Raw genomic sequence first — 26,417 nt, forward strand, 5'->3', positions numbered from 1 at the left:
TGTAAATGATGGGAAGGATTTTCAATAATGTGAGTGAGTCACTAACTTCAGAATACTGAGACTGTAACTTGTTCTTGGAGTCACAGTGTTTGCGTCTCTTCCTGATAGGTTTCTGATCAATAATTACATCTAGTATATTAATGTTGCATCTGAATGGAAAGGGCTGATGGTTGAATTCCCCCATACTGAAGTCATTATTTTGCACTTTTGTGCCATGAATGAGTATTGATACCATATCCATTGGGGCCTTGTCCTTTTAGCATTCTGGAATCCTGAATATTCCTTCTCCACATTTCCTTGCTTGCATCCCGCAGGGCATGAGAAGGAGAATTGTGGCCAATATAACAGTGATATGGGCTTTAAATTTGTAGAATTAACTCTCCAGGGCTTTTGCTGGGAATGTCCAGTACAGGTAGTGGTATTTGCTATCCATGCCAGCTTTTGGAGTGTTTCATTTCAAGAAGATGATAAAATTTTGGGTAGAAGCAAGTGAAGAATTCTATGAATGATTCCAATAAACATTTAATTGAAGTATATTTTGTTCTGTTAATCAGAATCAGATATTATCCAAATCTGTTTTGTTTTATCCTTCAGTAAATTCCACAACAGTAACTTCTATAATGGAGAAAAGCATTGTGAGTGATTGCTCGCCTGCTACTGGTAGCCAAGATTTTGATGTTTTCAGCGCTATGGATTGGAAGGATGGAATAGCTACACTTCCAGGGAGTGATTTAAAGGTAAAACTTGAACAAAAGTAAAAAACTAACATTTTAAATTATGTATAACAAGCAAATTAGGAAATGATGCAGTTGTTGTAATGTATGTTGAAGTATTTTACAAGAATATAATTTTGTGGTAATTGTTAAACAAGCTTAAGGCTGATTTAGTTTCTGTTACTTCATTTCTATCCATTGCTGATGTCTATGGAGTTGCTTCTCACAAATGGCCAGAATTTTCTTTGTGGTCGGAGCAATTTTATGGATTCTTAAGGAATTGTAATTTGTGAATGGTATTCTAAGCAATGATTAATCTCCTTATTAACTTCATTGTCTTCAGTTCAGAATAAATGAGTTTGGTGCATTGGAGATCATCACAGATGAAGTAGATAGAATAAAGAAAGCCACAGCAACGACAACATGGAGTGTGCCTACTGCACAGGAAGGTCAGTGCAGTTTTTAAGATAACTTCTTTTTTCTGTATGTAGATTTTATGTGCAATAAATTATAAATTTTGAATTGTATTCCTAAATTAATGATGTTTCTAACTGCCATTTTTAGCAAAAAAGAATGTTTTGTAGTTTGAATTCATGGAGCAACAAGACTTTTGGTGTTATTCATCCAGAAGCAAAATGTTCATATTTAATACTGAACATGAATATTTATTCAATGCATATTGCAAGTTGTCTTCTGCATGGTAATTTTTTTGTCATAAATTTGCTCTTGGTTTGAGTACAATTGAATAATGTGGTGTACTTTTTTAAAATGTGTGAGACAATATTTTGTGTTGACAATATTAATATGTGCTTTTTTTTTGTTATTTAGTTTTATCCAGAAATTCTATGGAGGAGCCCCCTAGTATGGAAGGCATACTTTGCTGTGAGAATTGTGGTCATTATGGGATGACTGAAGAGTTTAGTCATGGGAGTAAATTTTGTAGTGAAAAATGTATGCATCAAGCAAAGGAAAAGTAAGCTCTCAAAGAATATTTTGGTTGACTTGTTTTGAAAGTCTTTTTTTATATTTTGTTTAGTGAGCCAGTAGGCAAAAATTAGATGTTTTGAAAGCCTTGTGAATGTGAAATTGTAATTTCTGAAGAAAAACAAGAACTCAGAGTCAAAACAGATAGCTGCTGAAGAAATGGTGGGAGGGGGGAGGGGGTTGGGGGGAGCGCAAAAAGAGTTTCTACTTTTGTGCAAGAACCAAAAAAAACAGTGATAAGCTTCTATGAAAGATACCTTCTGTGAAAAATTGGGTCATCAATAGCACGTCTATTTAGCTTTGAATATTAAGCCATAGGCCTGTGATTAGATCGTTTTTTTTGCACTTGGGTTGCTTTGAAATTTGGACTAGTTCCTGCACCTGTCTTGGCTTTTGGGAATTTTTGTGGTGGGGGGGGCAGGGCATAAGGAATTTCTGGCAAATCTCTGAGGAAGTATAAACATTCTTCAAATCAAGGTTTGGAAGTCAAGGTAAGTATTGGACTGCTTTCACCATTCAAAAAAAAAAATCTTTTAAGTTGTTTCTGGTGCCTCGGCAGCATTTCTGTTTTTGGACAGTAACATCCATTGTGTGAACTTTTGAAGAATCCATGTTGGCAGCAGAGGGACTGTGGATCAAGGCAGTTCAGTCTGATTTTGACAAAGGCCAGCCAGGACTGGCTACTAAGGAGCAGATTGGTCAAGTGAGGTTGCATAGGCATTTGCAGTTCTTGGATCAAGATGGCACTGGTATGAATTTCTACCTCTGATGGTCTCAAGACTTCCTGAATAGTGCCAGAGGAAGTTTCAATAATTTGGCAAATGTTATCTGGTAAAAGATTGTATGTGCTATCCATTTTTTAAATGGCATTACCATTAATTTGAAAGATGATACTTTTATTATCCATTCTTCTAGCATATGGGCAGGGCCAACTGTCTAACAGTACTTCATTTGTGTAGAGAAATCTCCAAAAATTGGCAATTTTTTTAATATACTGCTTCCTGTAATGACTATAATGCCACACTTGCATTTCCTATCAATGTTTGCAAATGATGTGTGATTGCAGAATGGTCTTAAATAATGAGGTTCCTGCCTACAACACAAGACCTCTTCATTCAGCTATAAGGGAAATCTAGCCAAAACCTGTGTTGACGTGCGCTGGCTGTAATGGAAGTGGGGGATCAGCCACACTTTGTTCAAGAGTGAAAGACTGGCAGACAAATCCACTTTTACTTCTCTGTAAAGGAGAGTTGTATGAAAAGGGAGATACTTATCCATTATAACATGACATTTCTCACTCTATAGATCAAATATCCAAGAAGATCTTCATTGTAATTTTTGGAGACCAAAAAGCAAAGGAGCAGAGATGAGCCTTTTTTCTGACAAGGAAAATGGGCCTCAAAATCTTTCCGCTCCATTGAGAGATTACTGTCCTGAGTGTCTTCTTATTTCTCTACCTTGAGATTATTCTTTTCTGTTCTCTTTTTCCAGTTGTCAGCAGATGAACTTGTAGACTCTTCAAAATTTACAACAGACACAAGCTGTTTACCCTGTAATGGCACTGATTTACCACAGCTTTCAAACAAATAAAAAATACACTCACTCATTTCAGTACACCATGAAGTTGACAGCTTCAGCCTGTCGAAGGAAACTGTATTAGCTCTTCCATTCCTGTCAATCACAAAAGTTTTTGGGTGGTGTTGTAAAAACCTGAAAAGGATCATCGTAAATGGGCTGAAGTAGTTGGTGACAGAATCGTGTCAGAGGAACACAAGAACAACATTGTAAATCATTCGGCAATACAGTACAGGTGATGCTTGCTGCACTGGAGTAGGTTAGAGTAATCTCCTATTTTCCCGAAGATGATCAACATAACCAGCTGGATCATAGAGAGTTGTGCTTGGACTCTGATTCACAAACTCGCCTGGCAAGGTTAATGTACCGCCATATACTAACTCTACCACTGAACGTCTCTGATCTACCTTTCAGCAGTACTAGCCTGTGGATGGTAAGCCATAGTGTGAATACGGTAGTGCCTAGATTAGTGAGAGCTTGGAACAACGCCAACTCGAACTGGGACCCTCGATCCGTTGTAATAGTGACTGGAACACTGAAAGATGGAATCCAACAATCCAAAAAACCCTTAGCGATTGTCTCAGCAGAGATGTCAGTGATAGGAATGTCATGTGAGCAGATAAGTATATCCCTGAGATGGCTGAAGCAGGCCTACAAAGTCTAGATGCCTGTGCTAAAAACAGGAATCTTGAACAACAAAATCCCACAGCTTGCATTTCAAGTGTCTGGAGACTTTAGCACATTGACACGACAAGCAGGTCCTTGCCCATAATCCAACATCCCATTTAGGATGAGACTAGGTAAAACGTTCCGTAACTAATTTGATTGACGCTTTTCTACCAGGATCCGATAGATTGAGAAGAGACTGTTAGGAAATAATAACATCTTATTAGTACCAACAAAGGAACAGCAATGGAAAATTCACCAGTCAATGGTATATTCAAAATATAGTTTTTATTAAACTCTTAATAACATAACCTTACTTATCTCTAAACTCTATCTTAAAGCCCACTATATGCTAATGTAAATATATATGTGTGAGTGTATGTGAGAGATTAAATCCCAAACTATTACAGTTTGGCATAATTCTGAAAAGTCAGTTTTAAATTTCATCATCAAACATCTTATGTTGAACTTGAAGATTTTTAAATTGCATTTTGGAAATGATGATGAAGCATTTTGAAACATTTTGTTTTCAGACCTCTAAAACTCACAACTTTCTTTTGTAGAGCTGTTTTCAGAGCAATGTTCCTTCATACAAATTGTGATTTCACAAACTCTCTCTTATCTTGCTTAAGAGTTATGGAGTCTGTTTTCCACAATGGTTTCTTTCTTAATCAAGAGTGACCTTTTTTCATTTAACAAGGTGACCCTCTTTTCGAGGCAGTTGGAGTGGCTATTTCTTTTAAAATAACACTTTTGGTGTTCATCCTTTTAGTAGGAGAACACAGACAGCCTTCCTTTTAAAGGAAGTGATAGCTGCTTTTCCAATCCTGTCGATACAAGATGGCTTTCTCTTCATCTGATCCAAAAATTACTGATTTCAATAATAATACAGATCTTTCATGTCACACAGAATGACATCATAACAGCCTTTGAAGTCCTTCTGAGCATTGTTACATCATGCTAAAAAGTGTTATTTAATCTTTGTGTTCCCAAATTTAAAAATAATTTTGTTTTTTGCTTTTCTCCTGCTTCCGATTTGTCTAGGATTGACCAGGCAAATGCTTCTTAAGCAAACATTCTATTGTTCTCTGAATCTCAAGAACCATCATAAAATCTTTCATCTCTCTACTTCAGCTATAGTCACAGCAGACCTCTGTCTTTGAGATGTCAGCTGCCATCTTGAAAGAATCTCTCCCTATGTTTTTAAAATGCAAATGTGTTGTCTTTGTGCCTCCGAAACCAATCCTACAAAATAACCTTACTAAGTCGTATGAAATACAGTTTAACATTAAACTAAAGATTAATCATAGCACATTTCATCACAAGACTCAATAATCTCCTGCCTCATAGCCTCGGCAGAAAAGGCCTAGGCCTTCCTGATTTAAAAATCACAGATTAACTTTTTACCTGATTTATCTAGGATCACATCTTAAAGATGGAGACCAGAGTTGATCCAGCAACGTGGAATAAGATTGGGATTGGTGGACAGTGCATGAGTCATGATGGTGAAATTGGTGACAATAGTTGTATGTAAGGCATCAATGTCGTGCCTGGACAGGGTGTTGGCACGGCATTCACTTTTCCACAGATGTGCCACATGTCCAATGAAAATTGTAGGATGAAGTCCAAGTGCAGTAGAGATGTGTGTTTTACTCGCAGTATATGTAAGAGGCTGGTGGTCTATAAATGGTGAAAGGACGGCAATATCAGAACATCTTTCAGGAGGGTGAACCTTCAGAAGGTGTCAGGGAACTGAAAATCTGTGCCAACCAAATAGATGGAATGTTCATGGACATCTTCAGCCTCTCATTGTGGCAATCAGACATTCCCACCAGCTTCAAAAGGGCAACAATCATCCTGGTACCCAAAAAGAGTAGTGGTTGCTGCCTCAATGAGCCCCAGTAGCACTAACTTCTACTGTGATGAAATGCTTTGAGAAGCTGGTCATGGCCAGAATTAACACGTACCTAATTAAAGATCTGGACCCATTGCAATTCTTCTATCATAAAACAATCACTCCACGGCAGATGCAATATCGCTGGCCATCCACTCGGCTCTGGATCACCTCGAAAACAGCAATTCATGCATATGGCTTCTCTTCATTGACTACATCTCGGCCTTCAATACCACTATTCCCTCAGTGGAGGTCAAGATTCTACAAACTCAGGCACCTGTACCCTACTCTGCAACTGGATCCTTGACTTTCCCATTAAGGCCACATTCAGTATGAATTGGAAACAATGTCTCCTCGGCACTGATCATCAAATCAGGCGCACCTTAAGGATGTGTGATTAGCCCACTGTTCTACCCGTTATACACCCATGACTGTGTGGCCAGGCAGAATTTTATTGCTATCTATAAGTTTGCCAATGACACCACAGTTGTTGGCAGAATCACAAATGGCAGTGAGAAAGCGAGCAGGAGGGAGGTGGATCAGCTCGTTGAATGGTTTATCGCCAACAACCTTGTGCTCAATGTCAGCAAAACCAAGGAAATGATTGTGGGCTTCAGGAAGGAAGTCATGGGAACATGACCCTGTTCTCATCGAGGGTTCGGTAGTGGAGATGGTCAAGAACTTCAAATTCCTTGGGGTGAACATATCTGAGGATTTGTCCTGGAGCTTCCACATTGATGCAATCACAAAGAAGGCTCGCCAGCAGCTATACTTTGTGAGGTGTCTGAAGCAGATCGGTATATCACCGAAGACTCTTGTAAACTTCTACAGGTGTACCATGGAGAGCTGGCTGGTTGCATCATTGCTTGGTATGGAGGCACCAATTCTCAGGACAAGAATAAACTCCAGAGGTTTGTTAACTTGGCCTGCGACATCACAAGCACCAGACTTCACTCCATTGAGGAAATCGACATGAGGCAGTGTCTTAAAAAAGCAGCCTCTGTCCTCAAAGACCCCCACCACCCAGGCCATGCCCTCTTCACTCTACTATCAATGGAGGAAAAGGTACAGGAGCCTAAAGGTGAGCACTCAACGGAACAAGAACAGCTTCTTCCCACTGCCATCAGATTCCTGAATAATCAATGAACCAAAGACACTGCCTTACTTTTTGTGCACACTATTGCTGTTATTATTTTATTTTTATAGTAATGTCATAAGATGATTATAATATGTATGTTTGCAATATGATGCTGCCACAAAACCTGAATTTTATGACTTGCTCATGACAAATTCTGATTCTGAGAAGCAGAAATGTTTCACTGCGAGATAGATAGCTAAGGGTTCTCAACCCAACGTACTATAATTTGCCTGAGCCAGTGACAGGTTGGCTGAAAAATAAATGCTAGAGGTTCCAATTGCCCACGGACTCATTGTTCTAACACTGCTCCCACAGCACCGACAGAACAAAGGTTGAGCTTTTGATTTATAAACATTGTCTTCACATCGGTGGAAGCGCACACAACATCATCTTCCAAAGATAATGGTCTTTTGGACAAGGACTTATAGGATTCTTTTAGTAGTTCATTAAGGGACATCCAGCATTTGGGAGGAATAGGCGATTATTAAAAAAAAAAAAATCAAATCCTGGCTTTAAAAAAAAGTCACAACTGGCCAAACATTATGGGTGTAAGAAATTCTCAAATCTCCTACACTGGATTCATTGGGCAAAATACCATGTTGTAACTCTATGTCCAAAAAATATAAGATCAGCATTGCCAAAAATCCATTTACTGAGATTGATGAAAAATCATGATGGTGCATAATTAATTAAAAAAAAAGGTAGGGGGGAATGTTTTGTTCTACCTCTCCAACTGCTCCTATAAGGGGTTTATCCTCATCACTATCCCATTTAAATTAGAGGGTACAGTGAACTCTCAGGGACACCATTTGTAACAGCACTGATTTACCACAGCTGACAAACAAATAAATACACTCCTTTGTTTCCTTCATCACACCATGAAGTCAACTTTCTTTTATCATTCATTAGACACAACACTGCATTCTTCAACTCCCCAAACACCACCCTGCCAAACTCCTCTGACCTTTCCATTGGTTCATTGCCACATGGGTAATCCTGACCCTCTCACCCTCTAGATGAAGGTAAGTATGCAATCCCATCATGTCTATTGGTTGGAAATAAAGCTGCCTTTCCTGATGCTGCAGTCAAATGCTTGTCTGTCATTCTTAAGCTATCTAAATGTATTAAGTAGTTTGCCTATTTTGGCCGTGTGTTCCAGCCTCCATTATTCTCTGGGTAAAATAATTTACTTGTCATCTCCTAATCCTTCTCCCATTTATTTTAACTCTTTGCCCATTAGTTTTGTCTCATCTGTAAAGAGAAACAGATAATTTTACTCTGTCTAGATTTCTTATAATTTTATAAATCTCAATTAATCTCCCTTCAACTTCCTCTGCTCCATAGAAAGAAACTTAGTTTCTACAATATTTTCTCATAATTTAAATTTTCCAGTCTTGACCTGTCCTCTGTAAATTTCTGCATACTTTCAAATCACACTTTTCTGTAATGTGGTGTTAAGTACTCACATAGTGGCCCAGGAATTCCCAAGAATGCTCCATTGCTTTTAGTCAATAAACTTACTTAAAAAAAAGTCTAGTCATTTGTGGTGCTAGGAAAAAAGTGAATAGATATGGTTATCTTTTCAGAAGTGGTGTAGAAAGAGCTAAAGGTAAATGTTTTGGATACCAGATGTCATGAGTTTGCAGTTCTACAGCTGCACTTCTGTAGAACAGGTACTGGAGTTGTTGAGGACTTTCCCATGATTTGTGGCATCTCATGGTACTGATTATAAAGACTATTATCCATGTTTCCATCTGGACCCAATGTGGACTATGCAATAAGTGAGAATCTGACAATTGCAGTTGATGTGCTTGATGCTGTAAAGTTATAACAAGTCCAATAAACACAGAGACAGATACATGCCAGCTATGGCAGGGACTGCAGTCCATTGTATCTGACAAAGCAAGGGCAAACACCATAGATAACTGATGCTTCATCATCTAATAAATTGAACACTATCCATGCCTGCTTTGAGAAGGAAAACTTGACAGTGCTGACTAGAATTCCTGCAAAGGCTGGGGACCCTGCGATATCTATCTCCGAGGCCAATATCTGTCTCTGGGGCCAACACCAAAATATATTCAAGAGGGTGAACCCTGGCAAGGGGTCAGGCCCTGATAGTGTACCTGACAAGGTACTGAAAATTTTTGCCAACCAACTGGCCAGACTGTTCAATCTCTAACTTGCAGTCAGAGGCTCCCACCTGCTTCAAAAGAGCATCATTCACCCTGATGCACAAGAAAAGCAGAGTAGCACCACTACTGTTAGTGCTACTAAGATCTACTGTGATGAAATGCTTTGAGAGGTTGGTCATGGCCAGAATTGACAGTAAAGGACTGGACCCACTGCAATTCACGTACCATCACAATAGCTCTGCAGGAGACTCCATATCACTGGCTCTCCACTCCACTCTGGATCACCTTGAAAACAGCAACTCATACATACAGCTGCTCTTCATAGACTACAGCTCAGCCTTGAACACCATTATTCCCTTTGTGCTAGTCAACAAGCTTTAAACCCTGGCCCTCTGCACCATCCTCTTCAACTGTATTCTTGACTCCATTGTCGGAAGACCACTTTCAGTAAGAACTGGAAACAACGTCTCCTCTTCACTGACGATCACCACAGGTGTACCTCAAGGATGTGTGCTTAGCCCACTGCTCTACTCACTGTACACCCATGACTGGCTGGGCACAATTCCACTGCTATCTACAAATTTGCTGATGACATCACAGTTGTTTGCAGAATCACAAATGGCAATAAGGAAGCATACAGGAGGGAGGTAGATCAGCTAGTTAAATGGAGTCACACCAACAACCTTGCACTCAACATTAGCAAAACCAAAGAGATGATTATGGACTTCAGGAGGAAATTAGGAGAACACAAACCAGTCCTCATCAACTGGTCAGCAGTGGAGAGGGTCAAGAACTTCAAATTTCTAGCTGTCTTGCACGTCAGTGCAACCACAAAGAAGGCTCACTAGCAGCTGTACTTTGTGAAGAGTGAGGAGATTTGGTATGTCACCGAAGACTTTCGTAAACTTATACAGGTGTATTTTGACAAGTAAAAGTTCCAGAGGGTTGTTAACTTGGCCTGCACTATCACAGGCACCAGTCTTCAATGCATCAATGAGACAATGTCTTAAGAAAACAATCTCCTTGAGAACCCCCACCACCCAGGCCATGCCCTCTTCAGTCTGCTTCCAAGAAAAAGGTACAGGAGCCTAAAGATGAGCACTCAACAGCACAAGGACAGCTTCGTCCTTGCTGCCATCAGATACCTGAATGCACAATGAACCATGGTCACTGCCGTACCGTGACTTTTTCTTGGACCATTTTTATTTATTTTATAAGGTGGTTTATAGAAATGTTTGCACTGTGATGCTGCCACAAAACAACAATTATTGTGACATGTTCATGATAATAAATTCTGATTCTGATTTCCCATACCTTTCAAAACATTGTAGAGGTGGAATATGATGGCGAAATATAGCTGCAAAAGTATTCTTCAAGGATGCAAGTAGTTGGAGCACTTTTTGCCACCTTCAAAGTTCAAATTTATTGTCAGAGTACATACATGAATGACATCTCATACAACCCTGATATTTTTCCTGCAGCCCAGTCAGAATTTCTAGTTACTAGTAACTAAATTGTACTTAAAAAATAAATATAAACAAATGTTCAGTAAATAATGAACAAAGTAAGAGTACTTAAATGAATCTCTGAGTTTGTTGTTCAGGAGTCTGATGGTTGAGGGGTAGCAACTATTCCTGAACCTGGAGGAGTGAGTCCTGTGGTACCTGTACCGCCTTCCTGATGGCTGCAGCAAGAACGTAATATATCCTAGGTGGTGTGGATCCTCGATGATTGATGCAGCTCTTCAACGGCTACATTCCATTGAGATGTTCTCAATGGTGGGGAGAGTTTTGGCTGTGATGTACTGGGCTTTGTCATGACCTTTTGTGGGGCTTTTCACTCAGGTGTTGGTGCCCCACTTTGGTCTAATTTCCTCCAAAACCAGTACAAGAAGACCCTACATGGTTCAAATGGTAAATATTACTTTTTAGAAAACTATTATAAAGCAGATCAATTAAGACTCTTGTCCTCCTGTTATCAAATTGGAGAAAAAACAGCGTGCGTCCAGATCGAAATGAATAAAATAGGAGAAATTAACTCAGAGCATAAATGTATAAATGGAACAATGAGTTATTGAAAAAGAAGACAGAAGTACCGATTTTAAAGCATTTGCTTAAGGCATGGAATGGAATCCATATGGAAAGAGGAATTAAAAATGATCAAATACCTAAGATGTTAAAACAAAATCAGCTTATATCTTTTACTTTGAATAATTCTTTATTTGTTACTTGGCACAGTAAAGGTTTACAGAAGAGAAAAGATTGTTTTTAGGTTCCTTCTTTGCCTTTTGAACAAATGAAAGAAATATAATACAATTTTTTTTCATATTATCAACTTAAATCATATTTAAAAGGGAAATTAGGTGCAAATAAGACTTCCAGAACAAAGTCAATAATAACAGATACATTTATTGAGAAATTTATTACTAATATGTGTATAAAATTACAAAATACTATGAACAAAAAAGAATTCTATAAATCAAAACAAAGATGGGAAAAAGATTTAAATATGCAGATTCAAGAAGAATTTTGGTCAAGAGAGTGTAACAAATACAATTAATGTTAGATATCAAATGGTGCAGTATAATTTTTTACATCAATTATACTATACTCCATATAAATTAAATGGACTTAACTCCCTATTATTCTGATAAATGTTTTAAATGTAACAAATACATTCAGTTTGGTCCTGTGTTAAAGTGGAAAAATTTTGGAAAGATTTGAGTATATTATTAGGACAAATTATGAAGATAAACATACAAAAGGACCTGAGAATATTTTTACTTGGTAAAATATATATGAAGCAGATATAAAATTGAAGTTAAATATCAAGTACAATTTTTTGAGTGTAGCAATGGTGGTAGCAAACAAAATGTGGCAGTAACGTGGAAAACAGAAAATTTTATAGATGGAATACTGAAATACAAAATTGTATACCATTAGAAAAAAATACTTATAAAAGTTCCCAATCTGATTCCTTAAATTTATAAGATTTGGGAACCATATATGGAATTTGTTGACAAAAGTCCATCCATATCACCCACTCCTCTCAATTAATAATTAGAAGATACAAAATAATGTTAGGAAAATACGAACAGTGATTAAGATACAGTTTAAGTGTTTTCTTTTTCTTGGGAGGGGGTGGGGAAGAAAAATAAAAACATTGTAGCATCTTGTATTGAATAGTATTGTAATGTTCTATTTATATAATTGAATAGTTGCTTGTCATTGATACAAGTGATAAATAAAATTTTCAAAAATATATTACTGTAGCACTGGAATGCTTAGAGGGTAAAAAGCATCCTTCTCTCAAAGAAAGATACATGGGGCATCTTAGTTGGGTTATTAAATAATTGCTGCATATATTTCATGTAGTATTTCTTGCAGTAGAAACTGCTTTTACAATGCCGTGATGGTACTGCACATTTTTCTCATACTTGATGGTTAATTTTGCACTATTGAGATTGCAGGAAGAATTATTTTTCAATTATCAATGCAGAATTGGAAAAATCGAGCCTGATAATTTCACTGATCCGTCACTAACAACTGCAAACGCATATCTAATGGGCGGCTGGCAGCGACCAGTGGCTGCAGTTTCAAACAAGTTAATTACGAGCCACAAATTCTTGCTGTCTTCGGGTGACTTCATTCAACATAATAGTGGAGTTATTTAACATTTTAGTTTTAATGAAGTAAAGTTCATATAGCATAAAGTTATTGAAAATTCCATATGGTACAGCTCTAAGCTGCTGAATTTTGCAATTTATTTAAAAAAAAAATTTAATACAGGACTTTTAAGGCATCTTGATAAAGTCAATACAAGACGCAGGACAAAATCATTAGATACAGGGCATGTCCTGAATATACAGGATGCCTGGCAATGTTAGCTATGCAAGTATTTGAAGTGAAAATTAATATTCTTTTAGTGCCTTGTTTCTATTATGTCCTGCATTCAGTATTACTTTTATTCTCTAGTTATATCATTGAGATTATAGTCAGATAGGAAATAGCCCATATATATGGTTTGTATATCTTCATTTAAGCTGCTGAAATTAAGTGTACTTGTGGGAATAAGGATGCTGATGTGTTGTTTCCACTGAAAAAACTGCACCAACTTTTTCCCATCAGGAAATAAATCAGATACTGAATAGTCTTATAATCCAAGACTCCTGCAGCCATTGCACTTTCGAACACGTATTATCTTTGAAAATGGAGACTCACAGCATGAATAACCTCTTGCCAAAAGTTTGTCACTAGCTAGAATTACATGAGACAAAATTGTGAACTGGAGTAGGCTGGTGCACTTCCTGATGTACTCTTGTGCATGTTGTTGGACTCCCCAAGCTCATCCAGGAACTGAATCAGACTTTTGGTATCCAAATGATCTTCTCCATGTCGACCTGTTATTGACACTGATATAGATAAAAGGAAATGGGAGCATTCTTAAAAAAAAACTTACAGGAGTTGTAGGTTAATTGGTGTATTTGGGGAACACAGATTTGAGGGCCAGAAGGGTCTGTTACCATGCTGTACATCTAAAAATTAACTGGGCCTGTTGTAGTCCTGTGCTGAACTATGCAATTGCAATCAGGGTAAAATTGGCATGTTGCCATTATAATCAAGGGCTTTGGAATAATTTCCATTTGTGATTGCTGTGCCTGATTAAAGGGCTGTTGAATGTAGCCCCTATTCATTTTCTACTGATTTTATTATTTTTTCTGCAGGGTGTCTATGTCAAAAAAGGAGCTACTGATGTGCAACATTGATGAAGTTTCTAAATACAATCGAAAAAAGAGACAAAAGCCAGCCCTGTCTTTAAAAGGAGATATCAAAGAAAATGGAGAGATGTTGAAGGAAGAGGAGGAAGACATTGTATGTATTTGTATTCTCTTTGAGAGAGCATGTTGCAGAGACCATTCAAAATTTAGTGTTCATAGATGCATGCTGCATACCTGCTAGATATATACTCTTTTCTGTGCCCAGTGACATTTTAAAATGTCACTGTAACTCAACAAAAACTAGGAACACAACATGAAATATTCCTGGAAAAAAAATTGGTGCTGAGATAATGGTAATGAAAAAGAAGTCAGCCAGGATTCCGTTAGGATAATTGAAGTCAATGGTTTTCTCAGGGACTGACAGTGTTAAGTGGTGGTAGATGTTTATGTGGGCCTGTGATCAGAGGCTCATTTCAGATAAAATAGGACATCAAGTGCAAATTGGTTAATTTAGCATTGTGAATGCTACAAGGACCTCAAAGATAGTAATCTCAGGATTGTTACCAGTATCAGATGCTCATCAAAGAAGAGAAATAGTAGGATATATAAGTTGAACATGTGGTTTAAAGATTGGTGCAGAAGGGAGGGATTCTTATTCCTGGGAAAGAGGTACCAGTACAATCTGGATAGTCTACACCTGTGCAGGACCAGAATCAATGCATTGGGGGAGGGGGAAGAATGTACTTGGTGCTGTTGGGAGGGTTTAAACAAGTATGGCAGGGATATGGGAACATATGCAGCAAAACTCAGGGAAGTAAATTGAGCCAGAATCAATAGTTAGAAAAAAGAAAAGTAAAAGTGGAGAGCAGAAAAGTCGACGTAAAAGTCAAAAAGGGCCTCATTGCAGTGAGATTATCTGACTGTGGGTAGCTTTCAAAACAAAGTTAATGATTTTATGACCTAAATCATTGCAAATGAATATCATTTAGTGGCCATTACAGAAGAGTATTAGCAGGGTGGAGATGGCTGGGAATTAAATATTCACCGGGAACGGGTAATTCGGAAAGGCAAACAGGGAGGTGGGGGTCTTCATTAAGCATGATGTTATAATGATAGTGATAAGGAGCAAAATATTGAATCAATCTAAATAGAGGTTAAGAATGGTAAGGGGGAGAGATCACTGGTCTAAGTAGGCCGTCAAATAACATTACAATGGCATTCATTGTTAATAACTGTCACATACAAGAATGGAAAGGAAATCGTTATTGGAGATTCTAATCTTGGTTAAATAAAGTTGGTTGAGGCATCCTTGAGGAGGGGAACGTGAATTGCATCCACAATAGTTTTCTTGAACAGCTCATTACGAAACCTACAAAGGAGCATGCGATTTTTAGATCTCCCCTTTGTAATGAGATGGGTAAAATTAATGATCTCACAGTTACTGATCTTCTTGGTAAGAGTTAATGAATTTCTAATACAGATGGAATGTGAAAAATAAGGGTTTTGTGCCTAAACAAAGGAGATCACAATGGGTGAGGGAGCAGGTGGCTAATGTAGAGTGGGAGCACAGGCTATATGGTGGGACAATGGAGAACTTCCAAAGAGATTTTACACACTTCTTAACAAAAATATATCCCAGTTTAAAACAAGGACAATTACAGTAAGGATAGCCAGCTGTGGAAATAAAGGAGGATATCATATTAAAGCTAATGCTTGTGGCTGAAAGTGGTGGAAAACGACAAGATTAGGAAAACTTGAAAAACCATTAAGAAAACGATAAAGGAAGGAGGAATATATTATGAAAGTAAACTAGCACATGATTTTAAAACAGTTATGAAAAGATTTTATGACTAAATAATAGGAAAAGAGTTACTAGTGTAAACAGATCTCTGAGAAGATTAGAGTGGGGAATTAACCATAGGTAATGCAGAAATGGCCAAGGGTTTGAATAGGTATTTTGTGGCCATCTTCACAATGGAAGATATGGATAATGTGGTAAAGATTTATGTTAAGGAAACAATGGGGAGGACCTCAATACAATCACTATCGATAAATGGTAACGCTGGACAAACTAGTGGCATCAAGGTAGATATGTCCCTTGGTCCTGATGAAGTACATCCCAGGGTACTGAAGGAAATGTTATCAGTCAGAGAAAATTGTGGTAATTTACCAAAATGCTCCGGGCAAATCTTGGCAGATTAGTAGACAGAAAATATAATGCAGTTAAACAGGAGTGTCTGCAGATGCTGTGATTGTAGTGCAATACACAAAAGTAATGGAGAAATTCAACAGGTCACACAGCATCTATAGGAAGTAAAAGGTAGCCATTGCTTTGGGTCTCAAGAAATATAATGCCCCTGTTTAAGCTTAATGTTAAGCTAAATGCATGAAGCTCTCTTTAAGGAAGTAGTGAGATATCTGGATAAATGTGGTATGGATTCAGGACATGTGGAGCCAGCAAAGATGCAAAGATGCAATTTTAAGCTAATTAAAGTTTGTTGTACGGTCTGTGGACTTTGTGTAAGAATCATTTGCACAGCAGCACTCAATTTAATTAGCTTAAAATTAAAAGGATCATGGAGAGGTTTCTCACCATCGAGAGGCTAGTTATCGACCCTCAACGTCCAAATACTCTGGTATACTTCGAGATCTGGAAGCATGCGATTGAGGCAATCGTTCACACACAGGCTGAGGTCATCAACACTAACCAGAAGAAACTCATTGTACTTCGCACCAAGCTTGGCCTTTGCGCTTTCCAGGCTATCAGAGACTGCACAGATTTCGAACCAGCGATGGTCATCCTGGAAGGCATGTACCGACCCCTAATGAACGTGCTCTACACCCGGTACCTGCTCAGTATCAGGGTACAGCAGCCAGGTGAGGCGGCAGACACTTACCTGGCGGCACTGCGAGAACTAGCATGTCTGTGCAAGATCGAAGCTGGGGTGGCTGCTATGGAGGTGGAACAACTCATCCAAGATACCTGTGTGTGAGGATTGCGAATGTGAGCAACTCGACAGAAACTGTTGGAGAGAATAATGCTTCCCTCACCAGGATCATGGAGGTGGTCCGCTCCCTAGAAGCTGCAGCTCACCATGTAGAGGCCTTCGATGCTCACCTCCTCCAACCTCCAGCCTGGACGACACTGACAACAGCAGTCGCTGAGAAGCCCCACGTGAAAGAGACAATCACCACCGCTGCCACTGCAAGTACTGCGGGTCCTGGTATGGACCAGACAGGTGCTCCTGAAAGAACAGCCCTGCTCTTGATGTGGCAAGAAAGGCCACTTTGCTAAAGTGTGCTTCTCCAAACCCGCCAGGAGCACTGTGGCCCTCCATGACCAACCAGGAGCACCTTCCGACTCTATGGACTCCCCCAAATGCGAATGCCAGGCAGCACCGTTACTCTTCCCGCACTGACAACGTCACTTCCGGTCCAGCTGTTCAACCACGCTGCTGCCATATGCTCACCACGGGCACTGCCATTTTTCATCATCCAACGTCCGCCTGCACCAATGACATCACTTCCGGCCGCACGGATGATGTAATTTCCGGCCGCGTCAACGCCATGTGTATCTCATGGGCATCACCATCATGGGCCAGTTGACCCCCGATCTCGCCAACCAGATAAGGTGGTCAACATGAGCGCATACAGAACTGCACACTCACTGCACCCCAGGGTCCAAAGGGCACCCACTGGCCGCTACTCGCCATAACCCTTGGGGAGCAGTGACTCAGACCTAGCATCCACCACGCTAATAGAGGACATTCCCCATGGACTCGGGTGTTCGATGATGATCATCGCTGTCAATGGGAAGGTATAAAATACCTGAATGATAGCGGTAGTACTGAGAGCTTTGTGCACCTGAATGTGGTCCATATGCTGAAACTCTATACCCAGTGAATCGCTTTTGCGGCCCAGGACCTCTCCATTATGGCACTAGGGTGCTGCTCAATGAATTTGACAGTGGGGCAGGGGGAACATATCAAGGGTTCAGGCTCCTGGTCATGCCCAAGCTCTGTGCCCCAGTTATCCTGGGACTTGACTTCCAGTGTCACCAACACAGCCTCACCCTTGCCTTCGGTGGCCCATTCCCTCCACTCACCATCCACAGCACAAAGTCCAGCGACCGCCCCCAGTCCACCTGTGGGCTCGCCACCCAATGGGTGCCCCTCCATCCCTCTTCAACTACCTAATGCCAGACTGTAAGCTCATAGCTGCCAAGAGCAGGCACTACTGTGTGGCTGACAGGACTTTTATCAAGGCAGAGGTGAGACGGCTTCTGGCGGAAGGAGTTATAGAGCCCAGCCCCAGCCCCTGGAGAGCTCAGGTCCTTGTTGTAAAAGGGGGCAGCAAACTTGTCATTGACTATAGCCAGACCATCAACTGGTACACCCAGCTGGACACCTACCCCACTGCCCTGCATCGCCGACATGGTCAACGAGATAGCCCATTATAGGGTTTTCTCCATGATTGACCTGAAGTCAGCCTATTATCAGCTCTTCATCCATGTATACGATAAACCTTATACCGCCTTTGAGGCAGAGGGGCACCTCTACCAGTTCCGCCGCGCCCCGTTTGGGTCACAAATGGAGTCTCTATATTTCAGCGGGAGGTGGACCAGTTGGTAGACTGGCACAACCTAAGAGTGACCTTTCTGTACCTGGAGAATGTCACCATCTGCAGCGAGGACCACGATGCCAACCTGAATAGATTTCTCCGGATGGCTGAAGCACTGAACCTCACTTACAACAGGGACACCTACCCCACTGCGTGTTCAGCTCCACCTCCCTCGCCATCCTGGGGTGCATCGTGGGACATGGTGTCATCGGTCCTGACCCAAAACACATGTGCCCCTAATGGAACTGCCCCTAATGGAACTGCCCCTCCCCACAAGCACAAGGCCCTACGCAGGTGCCTAGGGCTGTTCTCGTACTACTCCCAGAGGGTCCCCACTTCTCGGACAAGGTCTGCCCATTGGCCCAAGCCATCACTATTCCCTTCTCTGCTGAGGCGCAAGCGGCCTTCGCCCGCATCAGACAGGACATCGCCAATGCCATGATGCATGCCATGGACGAGAACAGCTCATGACAGGTGGAGTATGATGCCTCAGATTTTGCCCTCGCTGCCACCCTCAATGTAGGAGGCCAACCCATGATCTTTTTCTCCAGGATCTTCCACTGTTCAGAGCTCAGACACTCTGCCATCGAAAAGGTGGGCCAGGCAATTGTGGAAGTGGTCCACCACTGGCACCACTACCTGGCAGGCAGAAGGTTCACCCTTCTTTCTGACCAGCGCGTGGTGGCATTCATGTTCAGCACCACTCTCAGGGCCAAGATCAAGAACGACAAGATCTTGAGCTGGAGAGTCGAGCTGGCCACATTCAGCTATGACATCCAGTATAAGCCGGGGAAGCTCAATGACTCCCCTGATGCCCTGTCCCAGACCTGCGCCAGTGCGCAGTCTGAACAGCTTCAGGCGCTGCATGACACCCTTTCCCACCCGGGCGTCACGCGCCTGTACCATTTCATTAATTCCCGGAGCCACCCCTTTACCGTTCAAGAAGTCTGGACCATGACTGAGTCCGCCCACCACAGGCCCATGTAAAGAAGGCCACTTAGCCCTTTGAGTGACTCAGCATCGACTTCAAGGGACCACTGCCTTCCACGAATAAGAACGTCTATTTTCTCTCAGTCATAGACAAATACTCCCGTTTTCCCCTTGTCCTGACACTTCCACTGCCTCCGTTATCAAGGCACTGGAGCAGATCTTCACCATGTTCAGATACCCGGCCTTCATCCACAGCAACTGGGGGTCGAGTTTCATGAGGCCCGTATAAAGACTTGAGCCGGCCCCCTTCAGGGGACAGTCAGACACACGTGGAGCCAGAAAAGATACTAAGATTGGGTGTACAAGTTTAAGCTAATTAAAGCCTGCTGTACAGTCTGTGGAACTTTGCATTAGAATCATTTGCACAGCAGTGCTCACAAGTTCTTTGAGGATATAATGGATGCAGTGGATAGAGTAGAACAGGTGGATGTGGTATATTTGGACTTCCAAAAGGAATTTGATAAACTGTTGCACAAATCTGTGAAAGTGAGGATGTATGACTTTGGAGATAAAGTATTGGCTTAGAGGATTGATTAACTAATAGAAGGCAGAAAGTTAGGATAAGTGGGTGCTTCTCTGGTTAGTAATCAGTGATGTGCTGCAGGGATTGGTGCTAGGCCCACATCTGTTTACAATATACATTAATGATTTGGAGGAGGAGACCAAATGTGCTGTTTCTAAGTTTGCTGAATTCACTGAGTGGAAAAGCAAATTGTGTGGAGGATATAAATAATATGTAGAGAGATGTTTATCAATTAAGTTCATAGGCAAGGGTCTGGCAAATGGAATACAACATTAATAAATGTGAGGTCATTAACTTTAAAATGAAACAGTGAATCAGATTCTTATATGAGCTGTGAAAAATTACAGCATGGGACTGTGCAGAGAGATTTTGAAGTACTTGTACATGAATCTCAGGTTATTCAAGAGGGAATTCAAGATTCCTTTATTGTCATGTAATATATTTTCTGTACTATTACATGAAATTGCTTTCTGCCTACTGTAAGGCAAAGAGTCGCCATTAGTATCACCTGGTGCCCCTTACAGTATGAGAGACTCCTTTCAGAGTCATTGAGTATGGATTTATCTCCAGTGCTTCAGCATCCATGCAGACTCCCATTTGAACCATTGGCAACCTGAGCACCAGATCCAAACCTCCGACATGATCAAGAAGTCTTCAGTGTCTAAAGCCCTTCGGGAGCTGCTCTTGCCTTCGGCACCCTCCCAAATCTTAGCTCCCACACCTGGTTCTCATGAGCCTGGATCCAGCAGCCCACAGCCCGTATGCAGCCTGTATGGGTCGCTCAGCCTTTGAGCCCATAGCTGGTCTGTCGTCGTGGTCACCGTTTTGTAGAGTTTTCTCCTCTGCTTCTCTTTCTCAACAGGGGCTGTTTTTGCCCTGAACCAGTCTACTACTCCCTGGAGTCTGCCACCCCTTGTGGCCGCTGCCGCCCATCTTGCCAACAGACCCATGGTTGCAGGAGTTTGGTTTAAAAACATCATCAACTCCGGTAACAGGCTGTTTAAATTCTGTTTGGTGCTGCCAGCCTTAGGACTGAGTGGTTGAACCCTTGGAGGAAGCGCTCTGGCTCCACTCTCACCAAGTCCACACCAACAGCAGCGCTGCCATTACAGCAGTCTTTTTGCAGGCATAACAGGTAATTTAGAAGGCAAATCGATGTTGTCCTTCATTGCAGCTCAAGAGTAGGGTAAAACTTGAATAAGAATTTGGCCACAGTAAACCACAGAAATGTGGCATGTCTCAAAAATGGATAAATAGTTAGTTTCAGATATGATTGAGTGTGCAGGGGAAAGGATTTAAGACCAATTTGATGATCCTGGAATAATGAACATCCTTTGGCACAAAAGAACAAAACCTGATGCTACTTTGTGATGTAAAGGAAGATTTCAGTATTTGTGTCTCAGTTTGGGTTAGAAACTTGCATTGTTTCAACATGTAAAAATTTTTCATTTGTTATTCTGGAAAAAATAATTATCAAGTTTTTAATAACTTTTCAAAATCTTAGCATATTTGTCAGTCATTGCATAGTAGCTGAAAGAAAATATAGTCTATGCCATCAGAGGTGAATTTAACTCTTCGTGCTTTGCTCTCCACTTTGTTAGCATAATATTATTGCAAAACTGTGCTCAGAGTTCCCTAAAAGTGAACAAAATGCATCTTTATTTGCATGTCTTCAATTATGAATATTTTATTGTGTGACGTGTTATAAATAACGGTACCATAGACAGACCCTGGCATGTGAAGCAGATTAGTGTTGCTGCTTCACCAGTCTTCTGACCTGGATTCAAAACTGATCTCAGGTAGTGTTCCCTCTGAGACCATGTGGATTTCTCCGGTTACTTTGATTTTCTTCCACATCAGATTGGCGTGCAGTCGTGGTTAAAAACTGGGTGGGGTTGGGGTGGGAACAGGATTCAGAAATTTATCAGCACTCACGTGTTCATCAGTTGCAGAATGATAAATGTACACCATTTTGACCATTACCTTTTCATTTGAAAACAGTTGTGCCTGAATCCCAATATAGTTGGTATCTGTGATTGAGGGGTTGTACACAAGTGAAGGTGTTAGGGGTTGTTTGAGACTTGGTTATTTGTGGATATGAATCTAGGTATCAGATGGTTGGGTTCAGTAACAAATAAAAATGGAAAATGTTGGAAACAATCGACATGTCGAGCAGCATCTGTGACAACAAACAGTAAACAGAATTAACATTTCTGATCCAGAACACTGCATTGAAACTGGGGAAAAAGAGAAGATGGTTTTTAGTTGCAGACAAGTGCAATTCACTGCACTGCTGGTCTCCTCATCGTGTGGAAGATCAAAGTTTGATGCTGGATAAGTTGCATTATTGACTATTTCAACCTGCACAAGGTCCAGCGGGTGCAAAATCGCATTGATTGGAATGGGAATTGTGAGGTGAAGATTTGAGGATACTTTTTAAAAAAATGTTTATTTTGCTTTATTTTAATGTATTACTTGCCTATGCATTTTGTTCATCCTCTTGAAAAAGATTTTCACTTTTAATAATTGTACGTTTTGAATCTGTTGCCATCTTGACTAACTGAGCTGCAGTGGGCCACTAGATTGGCGAGCTATATCCAGTCAGAGTAAATAGGGGCATGCACCAGTGCTCACTGTCACACTGAGCAGTGGTGCACCTTAGGGCTGTGTGCTCAGCCTGCTGCTGTTCACACTACTGACCCACAACTGTGTCGCCAGATTCAGCCCCAACAGTGTCATCAAGTTTACAGATGACACAACAGTAGTTGGCCTCATCAGCAACAATGATGTGTTGTACTACAGAGAAGAGGTGAGAAATCTCTTGAAATGGTGCAAGAGTAACACTCTGAGTCTCAACATGGACAAAACAAAGATGATCATGAACTTAAGGAGGATTAGGAATGACCACATCAACCACTCTGTAGTAGAGTGAGTGGAGAGCACCAAATTTCTTGGAGTTTATATCTCCTCACTTGTCAGGAAGGTGCAACAGTCACTGCATTTCCTGAGAAGACTGAAGTGGGCAAGACTACTGACCCCCATTATGTCAACCTTCTATAGGAGCTCAATCGAGAACATCCTGGCTGGCTGCATCACAGTGTGGTACAGTTGTTGCAGAGAAATGGATCGGAGGTTAATCCAGAGTACCATAAGAATGGCAGAGAGGATCAATGGAGTCTCACTTTAAAGCTCCCCTCCTACCCCCCTCATCAATGTGATCTACTGGGATCATAGTCTGAAGAGAGCACACAAAATCATTGAGGAACCCCCCCACCCTGCATGCAGCATCTTTCAGGTGCTCCTGTCTGGGAAGAGAAACACGAGTATCAGAGCCAGCTCCACCAGTTGAAGAACAGCATCTTTCCACGGGCTATGAAAATGTGAACGACCAAAGGAACTGCTCACACTAACCATCCTAGACTCTTGTATTCACGAAACAATATTTATGTATTTATTTATTTGTATAGATGAATATTTGTCCTGCATTTGCATTGTTTGTCTGTATTTGTGTTATGTCTGGTTGTGCGCCTGCATGTTTTGCACTGAGGACTGAAGAACATTGTTTCGTTGGGTTGTACTTGTATGATCAGATGACAATCAGACTCCAGGCATGATTGTGGATAAAAACATTGGGTCAGCAAGGCTCAGTATCTCTCAAGTTTCTAAAATTTCTAATTCTGCCATTTGAGATGCAGATGCATTGAATCAAAGCTAAGACACTCTATTGGCAGACAAAGAATTTAAAAGATCCAAAACAAAATTTGAAGTTGTTGTGTTTGACTTAAAAGAACAAAACAAAATCATCTTAATACTTCTTGGTTGGTGGGTTGTAATTGCAGGCACATTGTTAGGTGGAAATCCTTGGTGAACCCAAACAGTTTTGAGAGTAGGGTTGTTGGAAATTCAGTACCTTGACTGTTGAGTCAAACCTTCAACTGATTATTAGGAGAGAGTAAGAATATATTTGATGGGTATGTGCAGATGAGTAGCAGCAGGCCAGAAAATTAATGTGAAATGACCAACAAAGCTCTCTTTAAGGACTTTTAATTGTGCTGCTACACAAAATGTAGACTGACCCCATTTGTACCGCAGAAGTTCTGAATATTCTGCCGATTGCTATAGATGTACTCTTGTGAAATTCACTTAGCCCTCTGCCCAAAGAAAATCAATACTCGGTCAGTTTTGTGAAAATCCTTGTGACATTTTTTGATAGAATAAGAATGTTGTTGCATTCTGGTGTGTGCTATCCTTTGATGTTAGGACTATTGTAAGTTCTGGATATATGTGGTCGAGGTTCTTGAACTCTTTGGTATATTTGGCAGGATTGAATTTTGATGGAAGCATTGTAACCTTCCTTAATTGCCTTGATTTCTGATGATTGGTAGAATTTTGAATGAGGGCAAGGTTCAGTTACCAGTGGCATACCTATTTAAGATTGGTAATCTCTGTGAATGGGAGCGTTTTCAAACCAAAAGAAGGCAGTACTGTGTAATTCATCCCCAGTTGAACATGATGCCATTTGTACAATTTAGGACGAAAAGCCCGGAGAACTGAAGATGCTCAAAGTGACTCAGAACAGCCAAGCTCGAGCTCGGAGAAAAAGAAAATGTGATGCTGGATTATTAAAACAAAGTAAGTCGCACAATGGAGATGTACAGCAAATTTAGACCCCAGATCCAATTGGGTGGCCCTGTCAGCACAGCGCAATGCTGTTTCAGTGCCAGCGACTTGGGTTTGAATCCCGTGAAGTCTGTGAGGAGTTTGTACGTTCTTCCCACGTGGGTTTCGTCCAGGTGTTCTGGTTTCCTCCCACCCTTCAAAACTTACAGGAGTTGTAGGTCGATTGGGTGGAATTGGGCTGAAAGAGCTTGTTATCATGCTGTATGTCTAAATGAAGAAAAGTTAAGTGATGATCATTGCCTCTGCTCCTTTGTCACCGACTTGGAATTAAGCCAGGGAAAAAGTGAAGAGCTCTTTTTATACTTCCCTGCTTATACTCTTAAATTACAGACATGGAATATGAACTATTTTAGAACTACTTGGTATGATAAGTTGATAATTTATATTTTACTAACATTTCCTGAGAACATGCAGCAAAATTTGTCTCCTTTGTTTAAAATAGAAAATTTTGTTAATAGCGTCTGAAATTGTCGAGGCAGTTGTTACGGGAAAAAAACATCGAAAATTAATCCCATGGATCTACTGCTTTTAAGTAGTAGAGTCATTTTATGCTTTTAATACTGTGCTTGCTTAATTTTAAGGGCAATATGATTTACCAGTTAATCCAAATGTTATACAGGTAACCAAGTTTGCTTCTGAGCCTTGATTGATAATTTGGGATTTTAAATTAGCTTTTCTCATTGGGTACAAAATTGATTTGATAGACTGGAACACCAGTTTTACATCCCATGTGATGTAGAATAAAATGGTATCCAGAAGCAAAATTGAACAAATTAGGCTGATTGTAATTAAAATTGCTCAATTTTTTGGACAGAATTTTGCTGTTTCTTTTTGAATGATTTCTATGGGACACTTTTCTGGTAATTAGACCTGTAGGAAATAAAACTTTGGCAAGGTCACACACATGACAGTTAATACAATGGGTCCTATGATAGCCATTCAAATTGAATGTCATAACTTTATTTACTACATAAAATAGATGTCATGCAACTCAGTTTTGTGTAAGTTGATCGTGTTTGTAAAATACTGGAAAAAAATATGCATTTTGAAATTAATTTGCTCAACATGTTCTGTACTTTTTTTTTAAATTTTCAGCTTTAATTTTTGGAGGAAAGAGAAAAACCTGGTGCTGGGCTTCATATTTGGAAGAAGAAAAAGCTGTGGCAGCACCCACCAAACTTTTCAGAGAGGTCAGATCCTAACTATACAATAGTTAAATTATATCTCAGGGTCTTATTGTGGAAGCTAGGTATGAATAATATGTGGTATATTTTGCATGTCATTGCCTAGAGACTGCTGTGCATCCTAATTAATGATGGGTAAATATTGCAGAATTACATATTGCAGCAGTAGATGAGGGTGCAGATTTATATAGGTCAGCACAACATACTGGGCTGAAGGGTCTGTGCTAGCTCATGTTCAGTATTCTAGTTTTAAAACAAAAGCCAACCATCGTTTTAGCATTAATAATATATCTTGAAGGTTGGATTTTGGAATCCTGATGACTTCAGGACAATTGAGTAGGGGTAGAGATATCCAGGCATAGCATGTAAGAGGTACAGAGGGATGGGTGTACTGGTGATTGGGATTCCAGCAGTGATAGTTTGGTATTTGGAGAAGAAAAATTGGGATAGTAGCAGTATGTTTAGTCATGGTTGGGTTGGGGGGTGGTGGGGGGTGGGAATATCTGGATGGCAGGTGAGTTTTAGATGTCTGTGGTAGGCCAGGCCAGGATATTTAAGTCTTGTATTTCAATATTGCCATGATGCAGACTGGAGGAGC

At 40.4% G+C, this 26,417-nt stretch overlaps 1 protein-coding gene across 6 annotated transcripts in view; it reads left to right on the forward strand.

Annotated features, from left to right (window-relative positions):
• Positions 1-26,417, forward strand: part of l3mbtl3 (L3MBTL histone methyl-lysine binding protein 3) — a 144,180-nt gene that overhangs the window by 18,700 nt on the left and 99,063 nt on the right. For all 6 annotated transcript variants that reach the window (XM_069886995.1, XM_069886992.1, XM_069886996.1 and 3 more), the window contains exons 2-7: positions 595-737; positions 1,057-1,162; positions 1,542-1,686; positions 13,829-13,976; positions 24,488-24,587; positions 25,731-25,825. In XM_069886995.1, the coding sequence (XP_069743096.1) occupies positions 621-737; positions 1,057-1,162; positions 1,542-1,686; positions 13,829-13,976; positions 24,488-24,587; positions 25,731-25,825 (711 nt within the window). In that variant the 5' untranslated portion in view covers positions 595-620. The remainder of the gene's footprint in view (positions 1-594; positions 738-1,056; positions 1,163-1,541; positions 1,687-13,828; positions 13,977-24,487; positions 24,588-25,730; positions 25,826-26,417) is intronic.

The sequence above is a fragment of the Narcine bancroftii genome, chromosome 6 (genome assembly GCF_036971445.1).
Source record: "Narcine bancroftii isolate sNarBan1 chromosome 6, sNarBan1.hap1, whole genome shotgun sequence".
NCBI lineage: Eukaryota > Metazoa > Chordata > Chondrichthyes > Torpediniformes > Narcinidae > Narcine > Narcine bancroftii.